Source organism: Petaurus breviceps, unplaced genomic scaffold, assembly GCF_028583685.1.
Source record: "Petaurus breviceps papuanus isolate PSGF00001 unplaced genomic scaffold, PetGlider_PUasm1.0 90667, whole genome shotgun sequence".
Classification (NCBI taxonomy): Eukaryota; Metazoa; Chordata; class Mammalia; order Diprotodontia; family Petauridae; genus Petaurus; species Petaurus breviceps.
This window is the reverse complement of record NW_027187302.1, coordinates 3,068,814-3,091,825: the sequence shown is the minus strand read 5'-3', so window position 1 is coordinate 3,091,825 and position 23,012 is coordinate 3,068,814. Positions and strand designations below refer to the sequence as shown.

At 39.8% G+C, this 23,012-nt stretch overlaps 1 protein-coding gene across 1 annotated transcript in view; it reads right to left on the bottom strand.

The window, feature by feature from the left end:
• The window catches only part of NT5E (5'-nucleotidase ecto), a 75,637-nt gene that overhangs the window by 4,936 nt on the left and 47,689 nt on the right, over positions 1-23,012 (bottom strand). Inside the window, exons 4-8 of the mRNA XM_069065099.1 lie at positions 10,176-10,376; positions 6,337-6,491; positions 4,391-4,496; positions 3,518-3,667; positions 1,157-1,357 (exon numbers count right to left, since the gene is read on the bottom strand). Of these exons, the coding sequence (XP_068921200.1) occupies positions 1,157-1,357; positions 3,518-3,667; positions 4,391-4,496; positions 6,337-6,491; positions 10,176-10,376 (813 nt within the window). The remainder of the gene's footprint in view (positions 1-1,156; positions 1,358-3,517; positions 3,668-4,390; positions 4,497-6,336; positions 6,492-10,175; positions 10,377-23,012) is intronic.

The following is a 23,012-nucleotide window of genomic DNA, read 5'->3' as shown; positions in this document are numbered from 1 at the left end:
CTTATTTTCGGGATAGGTCTTATTATCGGGGAAACACGGTAGTAGGTGCTTAACAGATGCTTGTGGATGGATTCTCATGTTATTTCATTTGGAAGAAAGTGCTGGGGGGAAAAAGATTTCTTTTTTTTTCATCATCTCTCCACCTGATATGATCTATTTATGCTAAGATACAAGGTGAGATTACCCAGAAAGGAAAACCTGGCTTTTCAGAGACAAGTTTGGAAGAGTAGAAATAGTATTGGACTTAGAATCAGAAAGAGTTGGGTTCAGATCTTGCCTCTAACCTCCATTAGCTAGGTGACCTCAGGAAGTCATTATCTCTCTGAGCCTGAGCTTTCCTTTAAAATGGGGTCGGACTAGTGTAGTGCCAGTGCAATATTTACAGCACTGACTATGACTATAAATAGTCCCATATAGTGCTCGATCACAAATATAACAGATTCTCCATATAGAGGATAGAACCAAAACATTTATTTAGATACCAAAAAACCAAATCTCCAAACCAGTAAGACAATTCTATCAAATCAAAGTAGCAAAGAAGCTAATAAACCATAGCAACACAGAGAGCCACACTATCCTTTAGCCTTCCCACAAATCAATATGAGATCAATATTTACTCACGAACCTCTCTATCTTCTTGCCTGATCTCCTCTCCCACCTTTCTCTAGCTCTGACTCCCAGCTCCTGTGGCTCTCCTCCACCCTTTAGCAAACTCCTCTCACCATAGGCTCCATGTGATTACATTCAGCCTTTTAGGGGGCAGAGTTTATTTTCAAAGCAGGGAAGGTCTTCAAATTCCCCCCTAGGCCTATTAAGGGGCAAGGAAGATCTTCAAATTCCCATTACAACTAGATGGTTCCTGAGGTCCCTTCTGGCTCTTCCTATGATTCTATGAAATGTAGATAATAATACCTTCCTCACAGGGTTGTTATAAGGTTTGAATGAAAAAAAAATGTATGTAAAGAACTTGGCAAACTTTCAATATTAGCTATTGCTTTGCATGTGGATTTTTTGTTCTTAACCTAAATAACTCAGCAGTCAGCCAAGTCTAGCCAAGGTGAAGGCTAATGAGCTGGTTTTGGTTTTGTCTTCACAAAGTACTATTCTCCATGTATGCATGGAGGTGTGCTGAGAGTAAAATGGTACTTGGGCTTACCGGAATCATGCTTCAAGGATTCATCCTTAATCATTTGAAATCCATCCCCTCCTTCGGCGATATAGCTTGGAAGGACAATCTTGTAGACCTCATCCATTTGGAGAGGCACATAAGCCGGCACTCGGCACTTGGTACAAAGAACATCTATACTAGTTACTCTATGCCCAGGGCTTTGTTTCAGATCATATACTACACGGATTCCTAGGAAAAAGATGGGTATTTAAGTTACTGCTGGATCCAGGGGTTTCTGAAGAATGTAAGTCAGACAATGTCTTAAGTGGAAATTGCACTGGAAGATGGGGGTGGGGGTTGTGGAGAAACATACAACTATTCCAAGTGAAGTTGTGACTAGAGTTGCACAAAAGTAAATAGCTAAACAAATTGTGGTAAATGAAATAAAAAATAGCAAAAAAGAATCTAGAGAATCGTAGGAAGAAATATGAACCAATGCACAATGAAGTAAAACAGAACCAGGAGAATAGTGTACCCAATGACTACTAACAATGTAAATGGAAAAACAAATGCTGTATTTTATGATTATTATTAATTCTTAATGCTTTCAAATATAATGACTAATTTGATCCACAAAAGAAGAAAAAATTTACCTCCCTCCTTTCTTTGCAGAGGTAGGGTGTGGGAGTTATGAATATGGAACACTGCATATACTTTCAAACACAGTTAATGTGTTGGTTAATTTTGCTGAAACACTCCTCTTTTTCTTTATTCTTGCTAATAAATGACTCTCTGGGTAGGGGAAAGAAAGGAATATCAGTGAAATGAGGATGATGTAAAAATAAAATACAATAGTAAAAAATTAAAAATATATAGTATGTCCCCCAAATCTTAGTGCAGTTTAAGCTTATTAAAATCTAAGCTGCACTAAGACTTTTGGGACTCTGTATGTACATACATACACACAGACACACATGGACTCTGAGACTATATGTATGTGTGTGTGTGTGTGTGTGTGTGTGTGTTTGTGTGTATGTGAAGGGAGGGGAGGAGGGAGAAAGACAGACATACTGCAGTGTTGTATAGCGGATAAAGAGAGCCAGTTTCAAAGCCAGAAAGACTTGAGTTTCTCTAGAGAGAATCCTCTTGTCATTAATAATTAGAAACAAAATAAGGGAATGGAATGGATTTCAAAACATCATCCAGGGGCAGCTAGGTGGTGCAGTGATTAAAAGCACTGGCCCCGGAGTCAGGGGGACCTGAGTTGGGTTCCGGCCTGAGACACTTAACACCCGCACAAAAAAACTAGCCGTGTAACCTTGGGCAAGTTACTTAACCCCCATTGCCCTCCAAAAAGGCAAAAAATAAAATAAAATAAAAACATCATCCAGTGATCTTGAAATGTCAGTGTGTTACAGTGAAAACATCTCTGGATTTAGGGTTAGAAGACATGAATTCATATCCCAGTTTGGTCACTTACTGTGCGGCATTAAACAAGTCAATTAATCTCTGGATCTTAGTTTCCCTATCTATAAATTGAGGGGATCAGACAAGATAATATTCCTTAAGAATCTATGATCCTAATATCATTCATATGAACTAAAAAAAATTTTAAACCCTGAATTTTTTTTAAGATTTTCTTTTTTAAAAATTTCTTTTTAAAACAATGTATTTAGTATTTTATTTTTCCCCAGTTACATGTAAAAACAATTTTTAACATTTGTTTTTAAAGCTGAGTTCCAAAACTCTTCCTTCCTCCCAATTAATAAGGCAAGAAATTCAATATAGGTTATACATGTATAGTCATACAAAATATTTCTATATTAGTCATGTTGTGAAAGAAAACATAGACCAAAAAAAAAAAAAACAACCCAAAACCCAAATCTCAAGAAAAATAATGTAAAAAAGTATGCTTCAATCTGTATTCCAAAACCTTTAGTTCTTTCTCTGGGGATGGATAGCATTAAAAAAAAGGTCCTTTTTCAAAGGAAGTTGACTTATGTCAAGTTTGGGTTTCCAGCTCAAAGGAGAGATCCTGGAACACCAATAAACATTCCTTCAATGAGAGACTGGAGCTTTGCCTCATGTAACATGGCAGGGTCTGTTCTCTATAGAAAGCAAGCGAAAGACAAAAAAGAAAGGCCAGTCACAAGGTATATTGACAGCAGAAAGCCAGGGTTAGAGTTCACAGGCTGGAGGTGTATGGTGTGGCAGAAAGGGAACTGATCAGTCAGGATATAGAGTTCCTATTGTCATGGGTCGTGACCGTTGGCAAATCACTTTGCCTCTCCTGGCTTCAGTTTTCTCATCTATAAGATGAGAAGGATATTCTAGACTAGATGATCTGAGAGTCTACCTCTAAAATCATGATCTCAGAGACAGGCAAGATGGAGAGGGTGCAAAACTTACCGCCCACCTGCAGGAATTCTCCAGAGGACTGGCCATAGCGATGCACGCTGTGCTCGAAGGCCTTTTTCAAAGTGGAGCCTTTTAACTCAATTAGGTCAAAAGTGCCCCCAAACGGCAACACAGCAGCCAGGTTTTCCCATGTTATGGTACCTGTGTGGAGGGATCACAAGTGACATCAACAGAGGATCAGTTTGAAGAAGCCCCAGATGAACATTTCCTTAGTGCTGGGGGCGGGGGATAGGAATGATAAAAAGAATGGCAAAGAGAGAGGAACAGAAAGCAGCATCATTTGTACCCTAACAGTTATTGCCATGAATCACCCAATCCTGAAGATGGAAAGGAGCTCTGGGAGGACCTCTACTCTTATTCTCTGCCCTTGGGCACCATGGCTCAGCTTTTCAACTACCCCAGAAATATAACTGTCTTCTCTTTTCTAGTAGTTGGGGCTGAGAGGTAGTGCAGTGGATAGCGTGTCCAAGCTGGAGTCAGGAAAACCTGAGTTCAAATCTGGCCTCAGACATTAGCTGTGTGACCCTGAACAAGTCATTTAACCTCTTGTTGGTAAATTCCCCATCTGTAAAATGGAAATAACAATAGCACCTAGCTCCCAGGATTATTGTGAAGATGAAATGAGATAATAATGATAAAATACTTAGCACAGTGCCTGGTAGCTATACAAATATTAACTATTGTTATTATTAGATATCTGAATGAAAAGCTCATGGCTCTAAGGTCCTTTCCAATTTTAAGCCCTATGATCCTCCTGGGGTTGGATTTCCTGAAGTTAGGTAGCTTTCTCCAAGATGGAGCCATTAGCAGTAGCAACAAGATGAACCACATTCCCAAGACAGAAAGCCAGCTGGAAGAATATACCATTGTTCTGTTCATCAATGGGGGCTCGAATGCCTCCTGAGTTCAGGATGCACATGGAAACATGGTTCCAAGTCATTTCATCAGGATGTCTAAGGTTGTTGTTAATCTGTAACAGGAGCACAAAATGATCTCAAACACTTGCGCGTTTTCTTCCTCAGTGAAGACCCCAGAAACTCTTCTGGCACAAAACTCAGAAACTAAACTACTTTTGCCCCTTCGAGAATCCTTCCCCTACATCCTGCCCCCGTGTCTTGGCTCAGGTTGTGCCCCATTCCTGGAGGGCTCTCTCTCTTCCTTTCTGCCTTTTGGAACCCATAGGTCCTAGGCTCGGCTCAAGCTCCACCTCCTACAAAAGTCTTCTCCTAATTCTATACTCTTCCTGTATTCTAGCTGCTGAAATTACTTTATACATACTTATTTATGTATTGCAGTTTCCTCCCAGTGGAATGGGGGCATTGCCCTGGAGGACTGGTACTCTTTAATTTTTATCGCTTTACTATTAGCATATATCCCAGGACCTGGAAACATAGTAAGTACTTAATAAATGCTTGTTGAATTGAATCAGAGAGATTTATGAAGAAACACCTAGTAGGAGCTCCAAAGCCTAAAGAATAACATTCTCCATTTAGTATGGGAGACCTTTGTGTTTTCTTTAGAAACAGTGAAGAATTCTGTTCAGTCTGAGGAGTCACTGGAATACTTTCAGGCCCTTAGGGTTTAATAAAGTATTCCTTTAGGTGATACTCTACTGACCAGAAGAATTCAGTCAGGCACCTCCTTCTTCAAGTCAAGTCAATTAGCATTTATTAACCACCTACTATGTTTCAAAACTAAGCAGTAGGGATTCAAAGAAAGAAAAAAATATGCTCTCAAGCAGCTTACATATAATAGAGATTTGATTCTTATCTGATATTTTGTATTCAGTGCCTTCTTCTGAGGAGTCCAGGCAGATAACTGCATATTCTGTGCCTTCCTCTGAAGAAGCTCCATCACAAGTACTCAGTTCCCATTCTTAGCCTGGGTTAGAGTTAAGCCAACTTAATGGACATCCTCCAACTCTTCATTTCTGCCAGGCCTGTGGTTGGATGACCTCTCTACAGGACTACTCTGCTCATTCTTCACGTGGGATCACAAAGTCTTGGCTAAATCCTTAGGCATTCTAATAAGGGTGCTATTATAATGCCCCTTCTATTATATAAGTCTCAGCAAAGAAAGATAGGGCCATCATGAGCATAGGATGCCAGCTCTCAGTTTCTCTGTAGGTATGAGCTGAAAGAGCTACTTTCTCTTCTGTGCTCTGGAGACACATGTTTTCTCCTTTCATAGGGGGTAATCAATCTAGTTGCAGTGTTCCAAAACCCATAGTCCTCTATTTCTTCAGCAACGACATTTTTACTAGAAAAATTACCCTTTCTCTTTTAATATTTTACATCTGTGCAAAGTGCTGTTCTTCAATCAAGCAAAGGGATTTCTGAAAGCAAATCCACAGAGGTAGTGCAAAAATACTGGGTGGACCACTTGACTTTTAGATAGCTAAACCTAACCAATTTAAGTCTGAGCAATGCCTATGTAATATTCACATAGGCCTTTTGTGTATATTCAAATCATTTTTACAAATGGAAAATAAATCTTGACAAAACCAATGTCAAATTCTCAAAAGGATAGTTTTTTTTTAACATATGTCCTAAATAGCAATGACTCTATTTCCATAACTACTGATGAATCTTTCTGTTTGTGCTCAATGTTATAACAGCCCAATTGAAGTGCCAATGAACACTCAAACTGTGCCAGTCTGGCACAATGTCCTGAGAGTTTACTTACAGGTTACTGCAAAAAAAAAAAATACACACACATATCTAAAAAGAAACTTCTCCAATGCCACGTACTTCAATTGCAAATCACAAGACACTAAAATCATGGACTGGCATTTTGGAGGCATCACTTACCATAGCATCACAAATCAAATTCCCCATGTTGCATTCCGTAAAACGGCAGGATTTTGTGGAGCCATCCAGATAAACGATGGTTTTCCCTAACTCCTGCTTAGAATAATTGTCCAATTTTACCCTCCACCTGTTGATTTCTGCTTTTATGGTTGGATCTAGAAGAGAAATAGATCCTGTGGTTAGAGCTGGTTCATTGATATTACACCAGGTCTGATTCTTGAGATCACATCAAACTGATCATCATGTGCCTGTTGGCATACTCTCTCTCTCTCTCTCTCTCTTTCTCTCTCTCTTTATATATGTGTGTATATATATATATATATATTTTTTTTTTGCTCTTTGGAGGGCAATTGGGGTTAAGTGACTTGCCCAAGGTCACAAGGCTAGTAAGTGTTAAGTGTCTGAGGCCGTATTTGACCTCAGGTCCTCCTAACTCCAGGGCCGGTGCTCTATTGACTGCGCCACCTAGGTGCCACATGCATACTATATTTGGTCCCAAAAGTAAAATGTCATTTAAAAAAGACTGATTAATGTCATCAAAGTGCTGGAAACAATCAAGGTGCAAGTAAACCTGACAGTTCCAGGACTAAGAGAGATTTTAAGGCTGAGCCTAGTAATTCTGGACAATAAAACTTTGAAGATAGATATTCTGCCCTTCTATCAGCCAGAGCTGGTGAAACTAAAAAATAAAGTTTGACAGCACCTGGCTCAGGAACACTACAGGGTCTATTGTGATTGATAGTTGGGGCTTGGAAGGATGAGATCCAGTTAATGATATGGTGTTATCCAAGATAAAGACCAGCCTGAGGTATGTAGACTTGATGAGGAAACTGATTGATAGTTCTGATGGTAGCTTCATCGGATAGAACAGGGACATATATGTAGACATATCAGAGTAAGGCAATATACAGAATGAGAAGAATGCATAGGAAAATGATTGTATTTTTAAATAGAATACTGTCAATATGTAATGTTTTGCTGAAATTCCTTTTTATTTGTTTCATAATTAATATCAATTGCTCAATAAACATTTATTATCTACTACATGCTAGGCACTGTGATAAGTACTGGGAATACAAAAAGAGCCAAAAGACAGTCCCTGCTCTCAAGGAGCTTGCAATCTAATAGGGGAGTCATCATCAAGTTAATAGCTAACATTTATATAGTAATTACTATGTATTAGGCACCATGCTAAGTGCTTTGCAATTATTATCTCACTTGATCCTCACAACAACCCTGGGAGGTAGGTGCTATTATTGTCCCCATTTTGCAGATGGGGAAACTGAGGCAAGTAGCAACTAAATGACTTGTCCAGGGTCACACAGTAAGTATCAGGCTAGATTTGAATTCCAGTGTTCCTGTCTCCAGGTCTAGTTCTCCATCCACTATGCCACCTGACTGTCCCAACAACATTATGGGAAACAACATGGAAACAAATGCATACGAATCAAGCTGTATAGAGGAAAAATAGAAAATAATTAACAGTGGGAAGGCACTGGAATTAAATAGAATTGGGAAAGGCTTCCTATTGAAGGTGGGATTTTAGTTGGGACTTAAAGAAGCCAAAAGCCAAAACCAAACAAAAACCAATAAAAGAGCCAAGATGTATCAGTGAGGGCACCTGAATTTGGGGCTTCCTGACTTGGGGCTAGCTCTCTGTCCACTCTCTGTAAAACAAGGGCTTTGAACTGAATATATATTTATGATCTTACAATTCCATTTTACAGATGAAGGAGCTGAGGCTTGAGCTATAAGGTGACTTGCTTGGCTTCACACGGCTAAGTAAATGTTAGAGCCAAGACTTAAGTGTGGATCTTCTGGCAGGGGCATCTGGGTGGTACAAGGGGTTAGAACTCTGGTCCTTGAGAAAGGAAGACCCGAATCCAAGTCTGGATGCAGACATAGCTGTGTTACCCTGGACAAGTCACTTAACCTTTATTTGCCTCAGTTTCCTCATATTTATATTCACCTATCTCCTGGAGTTTTTGTGAGGATGAAATGAGATAATATTTGTAAAGTGCTTGGCACAGTGTCTGGCACATAGTAGGCACTTATAAATGCTTGTTCCCTTCCCATCTTCTTTCCTTCCACCATCCAGTGTTTTCACTTACACCACTATGCAAAACTTTCTTCCACTGGCAAGCCCTAGTCATATGGGAGAGGGGACATACGGAACCAGAAGAAGGAAAGAGAGAAGAAATGGTAGGGCAGACAACGATACCTATGATAAATATAAAAGGGATCTCCAATGTTTGCCCAGTGTTATTAGTGCTGTCAGAGCAGCTAGGTGGCACAGGGCAAAGAATGCCAGTCCTGGAGTAAGAAAGAATCATCTTCATGAGGTCAAAGCTGGCCTCAGACACTTACTAGCTGTGTGACCCTGGGCAAGTCACTTAACCCTGCTTACCTCAGTTTTCTCATCTGTAAAATGAGCTAGAGAAGGAAATGGCAAACAGCTCTAGTATCTTTGCTAAGAAAACCCAAAATGAGGTCATAAAGACTAGAACACAACTGAAATGACTGAATAACATTAAGGCTAACAACTGAACTCTGCTCTTGCAAGTGGGGAAAAAAGGCAGGAGAAATTTTTGCTTCCAGTCCCGACTTTCTGTTATGCATTATCACTGTAGCTATAGCTCAAGTGTATACCTCACTCTCCCTTCCTCCTTTCATATTTCAAGATGCCTAAGTAGGATACAGAAAATGGAAAAATAGCAACTGTACAAGGAGGGACAGATCCTGCTACCACCCTTGTTCTGGACCAGTCGTCATCTTGTGCCCTCCTATAGACTTCCTGTTCCTCCCTTTTCTAGACAGTGGGTATGAGGAGGGAGAAAGGGAAGAGAAGTGCAGGTTATGAAAGCAAAATGTAAGAAAACAACGATCAACAGCCCAGTAGAAAAATTTTCACTTACGGTTAGGATGTGTGTTGGATATGGAAATGTACAGAAGAACTGGGGAGTGTGTACATGGGGAAGGGGGAGTAATAGGATTAATGACCCTAAAGACTGTGGGTACACCCACTCTATGGGATGGAGAGGGATTTAGGAGGCAGAGGGTATAGTAGTGAAAGTGTGAAGACGAACTTACTACCATTTTGGGGCAGGCCACTGATGACTGGGGCAAGTTAGGACATGCTAAGAACCAGCCTTTTATGTAAGCTTTTCTAATCTCTAAATTATCAGAAATCTTGAGAGTGGGTAGTTTACACCTTCTGATCACTTAGTTCTTAGTTATCTGATAAACTGAAGGATGGGGAGTTTATAAACTTGAGGTCCCAAGGTAATGTTGCTCATCCCAATCTGTCTTCTAGAAACTGGTCATGGTCCATTAATCTGTGTGGGCTGGGAGTGTAAAGATAGAGTACACCGCTCCCCCCCCCCCCAAAAAAAAAGAACATAAAAACTAAAACCAAGGAAAAAATTTAAATATGAAAACTCTAAGAGGTGATACTCTTTACTGGGGACCAGTGGCTTCATATCATATGTTGACCATGCCAGTCATTCAATGGTTCTGTTAGACTTTTCAGTGCTAAGTGAAAGGTTCTGTCATGTTATCTTCCTCAGTGGTGATACTACTTTTACCTGGAAAAAAATCAACTAAAAATTAACCAGATGTGAGTTTCAATAACCAAGTTAAACATTTTTAAAATGTGGAAGAAAGCAGCAGGTGTAGCTAACAGAGAGGAAGAGAGATTTCAGTGGTCTGGAAGAATTAATTTCTTAATAGATTTCTAGTATTTCTGTTTTGAAATAACAAAGCAGGAAAAACAGTCTCCCTCCTCTTCCTCAGGACTTGGCAAAATTCCCCACCCATGCCAGTTCCCCAATCTCACATACCTTCTTGGATGCTGCTGTTCAGGAGGATAGGATTTCCATGTGACGTGGCTACATTTCCTTCATTGTCAAATTCAATATTTAGGTACCCCAGATATTTTCCAAATGCATAAGCTTGAACAACTGGGACCTTCTGCCCATCATCAGCTGTGACTATGAATGGATAGTCACCAGCAGGCATTTCCGTGGATGGAGGAGGACGGCCTGAAACCAAAAAGGTAACATGATGCTGTAAGCCTGTGTTCATAGCTAGTCAGGTACTAATTAAATACTGAAGATAGTTAGGGAATTCCCCCAGAAATGCAGTCTAAAGAATTTGCCAAGGTTGGTTTTTTCCTCCCTTTCATAAGGAACCCTCACACCCACAGACATTCATACTCACACCCTCTTGAGGGATTCTTTTCATTATTGTTACTGTTGTGATTCTTTAGGCTCATTCCACCTCTCCTCCTTTCTGTGCTCTGCATTGGCTGGTATATATATCTCCCCCTTTCTCTCATCACCTGGTGGCCAACTTTCTGGTTATGGGCCTCCACACTTTGGTAGACTAGATCTCAGTTCAATTCTAAAAGCTATATCTCACTAAAAGTTCCTAAGGGCAGTCAGGCCATATTATAATTGTGGAGTGCCAACCTGTGCTGACTTGGCAAGAGTTCTTAACCTTTTTTTGTATCACTCTTTGGCAGTCTGGTGAAGCCTACAGACCATTCTGTGAATATCTTTAAATGCATAAAATAAAATAGATATGCTTAAAAAGAAAGCAATTATATTGAAAAACAATTATCAGAATTTTTTTTAAAAGCAAGTTTGCAGACTCTAGATTAAGAACCATTTTACTAGAAAGTCATTTTAGGGGATGTGTTTTTTTTTTCTTCAAAGAAACAGATTTTTCTTGTTATCTTTTGTTTTTATATCACCAAAATTTCCCTTTGTAGCCCTTTCTCCTTCAGAGAAGGAAGCTTATATATAAGCATACGTGTGTGTTTATATATATATATATGTCCCTTATAACAAAAATTTTTAAAAAAAGAAAAATGTTAACAGAACATTCAGTATATTAAAAGCTGACATTCTATGCAATGTTCCACACTTGTAGATCCCTGGTTTCTACAAAGTGGGAGGGGTTTTCCTTCAGAGTCCTTTTGTAAACCAGCAAGGAGGTAACTTGCTCTGGGTTGCCTCCTTACATGCGTTGTTAACATCATTCAATTCAAAAATTCACCAAATACTTATTAAGCACAGCAAAATAGTCTGTGCCTTCAAGGAATGTACATTCTACTGACTTGAAAGAACTGCATTTTGTATAAGCATGGAGAGGGCAGCATGGGCTCTGATACAGAAAACCTATACAGTCCTGTCTTGTCTCGGTGCCTGAGGTCTATCTATATAACTGTGATCCTACTGGGGATTCTAGAGTGGGGCTATTGGGCTCAGACTATGCTTGTGAGACAGCAACAAAGGGCTCTGTGTACAATTTGTTCTACTGTATTCCTATCACACAGAACCACAGGCAGGTTGTGGTTTTAATGTGACAGCCTTTGGTCTTCAAAAAAATGTACTGAAAATTGTTCTGACTATAAAAAGTAGATCAACCAATCAATTAACAAGCATTTATGAAGCCCTGGGTACACAAAGACAAAAATGAAACAGCCCTTGACCTTAAGGAGCTAACAAATACATTAAAAATATATGCAAAATAAATGTAAGGTAAATTTATGGGGCAGTGGGTAGGGGGGCAGGAAAAAAGGCATTAGAAGCTGATAGGATTAGGAAAGGATACATCTCAGACTGTGCCTTAGCATAGTTTAAAGGAAACAGAAAGGTAGAAGTGAGGTGGTTGTGCATTCCAGGCTTGGGGAGCAGCCAAAACAAAGACATGAAGATGGCAGACGGTGTGTTGCATGGGAAGCATAGCAAGAAGGAAATCAGCCCTACTCTTTGTCTTTCCTTCTCCCTTTCCTATTTCTTTGACAGTCACATTCCTGCCCTCAGATCCCTCATGAAGCCTAAAATAGTCAAGAACAGAACCCCAAAGTTCATCTGAGATCTATAGGTCAAGATTAAGTAACACTGGCATAAACCCAGACACACTGACAGTACGGTTCAAAGATAACTCAAGGGCTAGGTCTTGATGCCCAACATTGGCTACAGAAGCAACGAGAAGATAAACCACATGCAGCCCAGTGGATTCAGGAAACTATGGATGCACAAGGTCAAAGAGCTTACTCAGAAGTGATATTGATGTGGGACAGATCTTACTGTGCTGCAATTGCTCATAATGGTTCCTCTAAGAATCGCAATATCTTTGGTGAGAGATCAGTTCAGGTGGCCGTCAAGATCACCAATGCACATGCAGCATGAGGAAGTGAAAAAGGGCTAGGGGTGGGGGAGGGGTGAAGAGGAAAGGGAATAAGCCTTTATTAAGCATCTACCATGAGCAAAGGCCCAGTACTAAACACTTTACACATATTATCTCATTTGAGAAAATGAGTAAAATGCTTTGCACATTTTCTTTTGTGTTAAACTTCAAACTACCAAAAAAAAAAAAAAAAAGCAAGCACAGTTTGGTAGAATTAGAGTGTGAGAAGGGAGAAATGTAGAATAAATCTGGATTCATCAAGTCATAGAGTCAGAGTTGTTGGAGCAAATTACAACTCTCCATAGACAGCTAAGTGGTGCAAATGTGTAAAATGCCCAGCCCAGAGTCAGGAAGACTGATCTTCCTGAGTTTAAATCTGGCCTGACACTTACTGGCTATGTTACTCTCAGCAAGTCACTTAACCCTGTTTGCCTCAATTTCCTCATCTGTGAAATGAGCTGGAGAAGGAAATGGTAAAAACCACTCTGGGGAACCCCTAAATGGGATCACAAAGAGTCAGATATGACTGCAAAATGGACATGACTTACAAAATGACCGAACATAAACTAAAGAACACTCCATAAAGAAATGAAAGCTTACACTGTATGATGATAAACTATGATTGACTTAGCTCTTTTCAGCAATACAATGACCCAAGATAATACCAAAAAACTCATTATGGAAAATGCTAACCACATCCAGAGAAAGAACTGGTGGAGTCTGAATATAGATGGAAGCATACTATTTTGACTTTGTTTATTTTTTCATGTTTTTTCCCTTTTGCAAACTATAATTCTTTTGCAGACGATTTCTTCTTTCACAACATGCCTAATATGTAAATAGGTTTTATATGATTATACACATATAACCTATATCAAATAGCTTACCATCTTGGAGGGGGGAATGTAGGGAGGGAGAAAAATTATAACTCAAAATTTTATAAAAAATAATTTTAAAATAATATTTATATGTAATTGAAAAAAATACTATTAAAAAGAAACAAAAGCTCAGGGAAGTTAAAATGATTTAATAATAATAGTAACATTTATATAGAGCTTTAAGTTTTACAAAGTGTTTTACATGTGTTAACTTCTTTTATCTTCATACTATAACACTGTCGTGGGGGGGGGGTGCTATTATTATGCCCATTTTATAGATGAGGAAACTGAGGCACAGAGAGCCTCAATGACTTCCCCAGGGTCACACAGCTGGTAAGTGTCTTTCTAATTCCAAGCCTTGTGCCCAATCTACTGTACCACCTCTCTTTTAAGGACATAGAAGCACTAAGCAGCAGATTTCGGGTTTGGAACCCAGTTCTTTCAGCCTTCTAGCCCCTTTTTCTTTCCATGCTCTTTCTGAAATCCAGTCTTAGAATTCACACCTTTCACTACTGATTCCTTTCTCACTCTCAGTATTCCCCATAGAACTAGAATTAGTATTTCTGGCTTAACTATGTTCATAGCTTACATCTGTGCTAGGGAAAGACAAACCACAGTTGACTAGATTGAAGACATCTTCCAAATGGCACCCTACCAAGAAGGCCTATTTATCTGTAAGGAGAGCAAACAGAGTAGATAAACCAAAAAAAAAGCCTCACCCTGAGGCTTCTATCCAAGGGCATAACCCTGTACAAACCAAGATTTCTTAATTAAAAAAAAAAAAGACATTGCCAAGCCAGATCTCTCATCTACTTGCATCCTATGAAAAATGGTCTTGGTCTTGATTTGGAAGCCAATAAATAAACAAAAAAAGGGGTGTGTCCAAGTATGGCACAGGGAGGGCCTGAGATTTGAGATGTGGTGAGACACTGTCTTCTAAATTCCAATGAAAGTACTGAGTGATTTTGTGTGTTTACCCTACGGACTGCTTTGTAACTTCCAATGTACCTACCCAGTGATGATGGGTGTTCATGCTCCTTGAATAGCTTTATGGACATCAGGATGGCTAAGATTACCATACTATTTCAACAGTTTTCATAACCAGCCCCACACTATTGCCAGAACCACAATTATCTTAAATTGTTGGGAAATTCTGCTGAAGGGGGTGGGATAGGAACTGAAATATTACTCCTATTCCAGGAATTGGCAGAGAGAGGGAAGGAATAAGAAGACAAGTGGATTTCTCTAAATTGATAACACCCTCATTTCCTCAGTCCCCAAATACACTGTATTTACTTATCTGTGTTCATGGTGTTTCCTTGAAATAAAATATAAACTGCCCGAGTGCAAAGACTCTTATGTTTCTGTTTTTGATTTTTTGTCTCCATAGTGATCAGCACATTTTTTTTAGTGGACCTGTGATTCCATTGGTACTTGGAACTCCCAGTGAGGCAACTCCCTCTACCAATGCAGATCTGTGTACCTATCCTAAGATTTATAGTCTGGGAGAGTTGTTTGAACACTAAGATTACCCACAACTAGTATGTGTCAGAGGCAGAACTTGAACCCAGGGCTTCCTGACTCAAGGTTGGTAATATCCATCATGCCACATTTCCTCTTTACTATCACACAACAGGAGCTTAATAAATGCTTATTGAACGAATAGTAGCAAAATAGTCAGGGATGGGGGGGAGGGGCAGAAGGGAAGAGTGCAGTTCCCAGGACTATCCATAAGGAGGCAGGGTGACCCCGTGCTCAACTCTTTCCCCAGAGGCCAAGTTAAAAATAACTTCATACAGGCTAAGAAACCTTTGGCAGTCTGGTGAAGCTTATGCCCTCTTAAAATTATATTTTTAAATGCATAAAATAAAATACCAAATATCATGATGAAAATATTAAGTACAATTATTTTTTTTGAACATTCACCAATCCTAGGTTAAGGATTTGTGTGCATAGGAAAGTTAAGGAATCTGTTAGAGATACTGGGAGATTCATGACAGTAAATGGGTAATTTGCAGAACTGCCCTCTTCCTTAGGCTTTATTTAGCTGCCTTTCACCTATATTTCTAAAGGGGAAAGGAACTACCTTGACCCAAGACTGCTGTTAGATCTCAGGGCAAACATGACTAAGAAAGCCAGGGATCCCTTAGAGGACCTTGTTTAGACTAGATGGACAGACCTTTTTCCTTTTCCTTTAATACTCTTTTTGCTCTCTGCCATTCGCATGCTAACTAGCCTACTCAATGAACTGGGTAGAGCCTGGAACTGATGTGTCCCCCTACCAGCCAGGAGGACCTCTAGGCTTTGTTCCTGTAGCTAAGACTTCAGCCTCTCATCCCCCTTGTTTTCATACCCCTGCCTCTCCCCTCAAATGGAAGCAAGACAACCACCAGCCCAAGAAATAGAATTTCCACAGCAATATTCCTCACCTGAATCAAGTAATCTGAGATCAGTCTCTCTCCCTCCACAGTACCAGCCTCTAATTTTAGAAATGTATCTTCCCAACTTTCTGAGAAATCTGAGTCCCCGCTCAAGCATGACCTTCTTACAGCAACATTAACAAAAGAAGTAAAATTTGTAAAGTGCCAGCAGTAAAGCACAGTGCCTGGCTTATAGCAGGCCCATGATATACGCCCTCTTTCTGTTTCCTCCTTACATAAGGCCTATCCAGATCCCCCAGCTGCTAGTGTCCTCCCTTCTAAGCTACCTTGCATTTATTTTGACTAGATGCTGTATATAGGTGTGTGGGCTGTCAGTTGTGATAGGATTAACATTTACCAGTGTTTTGAGAGATATTATTATTTCTCTCTTACACTGATAATCAGTTATTGAATTGGGACTATGGTTTTTCCCTTTCCTATTTCCTCATTCATAAATCAGCCCCTGTAGGTTTATCCAGACAGCCTTTGAAGGGCAGCGCTGATGATAAGATGAAGTCTTGGGCAGATGCACCCCACTGGGAAAACTCAGATCTGACCAAAAGGTAAAGAAATTCTAGTTTAAGTGAATTGGTAGATTCTGGAGCATTGTGATTTAGTCAGACAGGTCTGGGTGGAAGTGGATCCCCCCTTTTGTCTGGTTACCCTAGATGGGGTGGTATGAGTATAGATAAGTCTATTTGGGAGAGGATTCTGGGAAGATGGCAGAGTAGGTCAGAAAATGTAAAGCTCTCAAGATTTTCCTCCTCAAAAGAGAGAAAACAGCACCTCAGGAACACAGAGTGGTGAAAATATAAATAAGAGTAGGGGCAGAACCTTCGGCCCTCCTGGGACAACTGGAGAAGATCTGAAGAAGAATCCCAGGATAGGTTTTGTCCTTGCGAAGAGTTAAACACCACCAGGCTAGGGACCATTTAAAACAATAAGTGCAAGCCCTGGGGTTAGCTAGGTTGGCAGGCTGCCTCAGCCCCAGCCACAGAAGCTTTTGCTGTTGGGACAGTGAGGGGAGCTGGGCATCTGAGCTGGGGAGGATGGAGGACCTCTACTGACAAGGAATGGCAGACCCAGCTGTGCTGCAAGAAGCAGTGGGGTCGAGAAGGAACCAGAGCATGCCTGGTGAGTGCAGAAGCAGTGGGGTGGGGACACCATTGGCTGGGGATACTTACAGGAGGCTGGACATCATGGTTTGAGTTCAAGGTCAAAGGGTTTGAGAACTGAAGAGAATGTAAGGCCAGAGGCACCAAGACAAAAGGTGGTTATAAAAATTAAACTATTATAAAAAAAATGCACAGGCAAAGGAGAAAGAATCCAACCACAGAGAGCTATTATGGGAGTAAAGAAGACCAGGGTTCATCTTCAGAGGAAGATACTGAAGCAAAAAAACCCTCTTTTACTCCAAACATTAATGTCAAATGATCACCTGCCCCAAAAGAATTCATTGAAGAACCTAAAAAAGACTTTAAAAAGACTGAAGAAAAACTAAAAAGAAAAAATAAGAATAATCCAAGAAAAGAAAGTCAACTAAATAGAAAAGGAGATCCAGAATCTTTTCCTTTTTTGGGGGGGTTGTTTTTTGGAGGGGGGAAGGCAGGGCAATTGGGGTTAAGTGACTTGTCCAAGGTTACATGGCTAGTGTGTCAAGTGTCTGCGGCTGGATTTAAACTCAGGTCCTTCTGACTCTAGGGCTGGTGCTCTATTCACTGTGCCAACTAGCCACCCTGAGATGCAGAATCTTACGGAAGAAAATAATTCCTTGAAAATCAGAATTGGGTAAGGGAAAGCCAGTGAAATTATAAGAGATCAAGAAAAAAACCCCAAAATATAATGAATGAAAAAATAGAAGAGAATGTGAAACATCTACAAGAAAAACAACTGATCTGGAGAACAGATCAAGAAGAGAAAACATAAGAATAATCAGACCACCTGAAAGTTATGATTAAAAAAAGAATCTTAATACAAGAAATAATTAAAGAAAATTGTTCTGAAGTATCAGAACAAGAGGAGAAAGTAGAAATAGAAAAAAAATCCATCAATCACAACCTGAAAGAGATCCCACGAGGAAAACTCACAGGAATATTATGGTCAAATTCCCCAGTTCAAGGACAAACTATTATGAGCAAGAAGAAAAAAAAATTACATATTATGGTACCACAAATAAAATCACACAAGACCTAGCAGTGGCGACACTAAAAGATTGCAGGTCTCAGAACACACTATATCGGAGAGCAAAAGAACTGGGCTTCTGGCTGAAAATATTATACCCAGCAAAACTAAGCATAAGTCTGAATGACAAAAAATGAATATTTATTGAATTGTCAGACTTTCAGAATTTTGTAAAAAAAAAAAAAAAACCTGAACCTGATAGAAGATTTCACATACAAGATCTAAGTGAAATATAAAGTACATACCAACCTTTTATGTAGGTAAAATGTAAAATCTATGTCTAAGATTGTTATCAGTAATTAGGTAGCTTATAAGAAAGATTGGGATAGACTGGAGTATGATATGATCTCAGAACGTTAAACTGTTCAAGAACAGCTAAAAGAGTAATCATTTTACGCAAGGAAGAACCAATACAGAGGAATTAGATGGGGGAAGGGCACTGTTAGTTCTGGAAAACTACTTTCATTGGGAATGGGTTCAAGAGGGAAAAATACATATACATCTAGAAGAGTATAAAAGTCTTCTAAATTTAGAAAGAAATAAAACTCTAAGGGGATAGGGAGGGGGCAGAAGATAGAGGAGGGATCTTTAGAGGGGAGTGTGAGGGAATAGGCTAAAAGGGGGATATAGAAGGGTATTTAGATCAGTGGGAATGGGAGGATAAAGAAGGGATCTTTAGAAGGTAGCGTGAGGGAATAGGTCAAAGGGGTATACAAAAGAGTGTTTTGATTTATGGAAAGGGGAGGATAAAGGAGGGAATGTTGTGGGGGGTGGTAGGTTAAGTAATAGGAGGACAAGGTAGTGGGTAGAAGAAAAGCAACAGGTCAAACGGGCATATAAAAGGGTATTTAGATTTATGGGAATGGGAGAATAAGGGAGGGATTGCTGGAGGGGGGTAGGTTAAGTAATAGGAGGGCAAGGTAGCCAGTAGGGGAGTTATGAGAGATAGGAAAAAAAAAAAGATACACACAACCATAAAAACAAAGATTAGGAGTAGAATCTCTTAGGGAAAGTATATGCTTATATATGTATGTATATATGTACATATATGTATATATATCAATATCTATATATGAATATATCCGTGCTTAATTGCAGGAGGGAGGAAGGGGGGGAAAAGAACAAAGTAAAAAATATACAGGAGAGAAGAAAAGAAAAACCTATAAGGAAGCTAAGAAAATATGGACAGCTTTCAATATAATGTGCAATATTTAATATATAGGCCTTCTTGAAATGGAAAGTTATTGCTATATATTCTGAATCCTTTCCTACATTCTGCTGCACACAACATGTTTTTTCCTTATTTATATATTTAAGTTTATGATGTTTCTTTTTATTTTCTTATCATGTATTTAAGTTTTAGTATTTGTCTTAAATTAAAAAAAATTTTTTTTAAAGTCTCTGACCAAGAATGAGTGATCAGGGTCACATTCCCCAGGGGTGGAGAAACTTCGACCTCTAGGCCACATGTGGCCCTTGAGGTCCTCAAGTGGGGCCCTTTGACTGACTCCAAACTTCACAGAATAAATCCTCTTAATAAATAATTTGTTGGGTGGCTAGGTGGTACAGTGAATAAAGCACCCTCCCTGGAGTCAGGAGGACCGAGTTCAAATCCAGCCTCAGACACTTAACACTTACTAGCCAGGTGACCTTGGGCAAGTCGCTTAACCCCAACTGCCCCACCTTCCCCCTCCAAAAAAAAAAAAGAATTTTGGGGTGGTTAAGTGGTACAGTGAATAGAGCATCAGCCCTGGAGTCAGGAGGACCTGAGTTTAAGTCTGGCCTCAGACACTTAACACAAAAACTAGCTGTGTGACCTCGGGCAAGTCACTTAACCCCAACTGCCCTCCAAAAAAAAAAAAGCAATAAAATAAAATAATTTGTTCTGTAAAACTTGGACTCAGTCAAAAGGCCATACCCAAGGACTTAGAAAGCCACATAGGCTACATGTTCCCCACCCCTTATTCATTAGAATAAGCCCACCTCTCATAATATTCATTCTCTCATTACTTGTTAACCAATCAGAGTTAATTCCCACCCTCAGGGACACCCACTCTTTCAAGGGCATATAAAGTGTTGAGTGAGTTCTATGAGGGATCTTTGGTTCACAAGAGGTGGCCAGATGACCAATCTTTTTATTAATTATCTATTAGCCATAATTAATAAAATGATTGTTAATTACCCAGAAACTATGTCTCTAAACTTTTTATTTGTCACAGTTTCGGTGACACAGCTTCACTCTCCCAGTTCAAACATGGAGTAGACTTAGGCCCCTTCTCATCATAAATGATTATTGATCGACTGGATCAAAAGGGATGACTAGGAACAAAGCCTAAGAGGAGAAAACAGAGCCTAGAAGTCCTTTTCCGAGAAATCTCCCAGGGCCTGGGTTCAATCGGGAGAGTTCCCAGCTTCGTCCCATCAGCTAGAGCTTGTGTTCCTCCTCCAGTACGTCCCAAGTGCACCTCCATGGTAGGGTCAGGAACCAGGAGGGCCTTCCAGAGGCAGTCTCATTTGGACCAAAAGGGAGAAAGGCCAGTTGGTGCTTGTGATGAGGTATGGGCTCTGGGAACCCCCTCCCCCTCTCCTTGAGTCCTTGAGGTACAGGCTCTGGGAACCTCCCTTGGACTCTTGATTGAATCCTCCCATTTGATGAGGCAGGTCCTTGCTAGACTTCCCACCCTTGAACTGGCCTAGCCCACCATTGTTTGTGGTCTCCAGGTAGCTTCCCACCCTTATTCACTCATTGGCCTCATTAATTCCTCCTGAAGACTCTCCCCAAACTCCTCCTCTAGACCACCCCTAGATTCCTCCCACAACCTTCTGTATATAAGACACCATCTCACACCAAGTGGGTGAGAGCGCCATAGAATGCCATAGAAGAGGGACAGCGCCATAGAATGACCTAGCACAGACTTACTTTGTGTCTAATGCAAGCAAACTTTTAGTAAATTTTACTTTTCTTAGGCTGAGAAGACTCAAGTTGAATTCATTCGGCAAGATCCGGCATGTTGGTATTTTGGGGTCTCCAGAGCAACCTTAACCCTCTTAGTGGGTACCCCCTTCACTTGTAAAGCCTCAATTACAGAAAGTTACAAATATGTTGTAAAATATATACTATATGTTTAAAATACATACTAGGAAATAATCTTATAAATAAAAGAAGTTGAAATGCATTTAAAAATAAAATATGGATAATGAGAAGGGAACTTTTAAGACTTAGTATATCAACATGTGTAAAAGAATGGAAACTTTTAAAATATGTTTGCTTGACAAGCATTTAGTAAGTACCTACTATGTGGTGTGTACAATGCTAAGGGCTGTATACAAAGAAAGGTTAACACAATCCTTGATATCTCTAGGAGTTCGCAGTGTAATGGGGAAGACAGGTTAGAAACAACCCTGTGTGTATATACATATAAACAACCTGTGTATGTGTGTACATATCTTGTTTGTACATAATTATATACATTGTTATATGTTGTATATAATATGTAGTACAATATCTAGTATAGAATATACAATACAGTATATATTATTTGTACATACACAATGACCCCACAGAGGAAATTGGAGATAAGTTTTAAGTACTTTCCCACAATTTTGTGTCCACTGAAATTGTTTTCCCCCAACCCACTCTGCTCTCTACCCCCACATCTCTTACCCCCAAGAGAAATCTCAGGCTAGCTGCCCAACAAATTTTCACAAATTTCTAACTACTCAGTTCCTAGGTCTGGTGCTTACTGTGATCTTGGGAAAATCACTAAAAAGCTTGTGCCCTACTGGTCTTGCTTTCAAGATCCCAGGGTCACTGACCCTCTCTGGGCCTCAGTTTTCTTATCCATGAAATGAATACATTATAGGCCTCTAAGTGTCTTCCAGGTCTAAAGTAATAATTTTATGATCTACTTTTATAACAAAAATAAAAAATAAAAATTAGGAACACCCAGGGTTTTGTTGCTGGCTAAAATGGAAGCAGCAAAGCCTAATTGGCTTTGGGAGGGGGGAGAATGCCCCAGGTGCTACCAGGAAAATATAGTCATAAAATAAATAAATATTCAGTCAGCTACTCACCAGTATGGAATGAGTACCTCTTCTCAGCTTTGTCATCCCTAGACTCTCCTTCTTGCTACCGATTGCTAAGAACAATTCTCTATAACACCCTCCTCCTACTTCATCTCCAGATTTACTCAGATCATTTCCTAACCCAGATTCAATTGACCTCTTGTTAACCACTAGTTAAGTTGCTCATGAACCCACCTACCAGCTCTCCCAGACCTACCTGTTTCTTTTCCCTGTCTGTCCCGAGGGAATAGGAGTTTTTGGAAAACTGAATACCCAGACTAACTCAGTCTCACTTCTGTTCAGACAGTACAGAATGGGCAACCAGTGGAATGAGTGGGTCAGACTGCTTTTACTCCCTCTAGCTGTCTGAAGCTCAAGGAGCATTTCTGCCATATTTGCTCTCAGGATATCCAAGTATTCCCCATTTCCTTGGGATCCTATACATTGAGGGAGCTACTCTTTGGGGATGAATTGTTAAATTAAATTCACATTAAGGTTCTAACTCTTCTCAACATTACATGAATTCCTCTATGTTAAATTTAAAAAGAATTCATTTTAAAAAATTTAAATATAAAAAGAGTTCTTCAGTCAGCTCTTCCATCATCACTATGGGATTTCTGTAGGAGCAAAACCTTCACTAAATCTGTATCTAAACCCTGATCTTCACATACACCTTTGATTGAGGTGTACAGACTCTCTAGGCAGCTCTGAGTCTGAAGTCAGGAAGACATGAGTTTAAATCTTGCTTCAAATACTTAATAACTGTGACCCTGGAAAAATCACTTAGCCACTATCTGCCTTGGTTTCCTCAATGGTAAAATGGGAATAGTAATAGTGTCTACTCTGACATATTATCGATCAGTTGTTTTAGCTGTGTCTGACTCTTTGGGACCCCATGTGGGGTTTTCTTGGCAAAGATAATAGAGTGGTTTGTCAT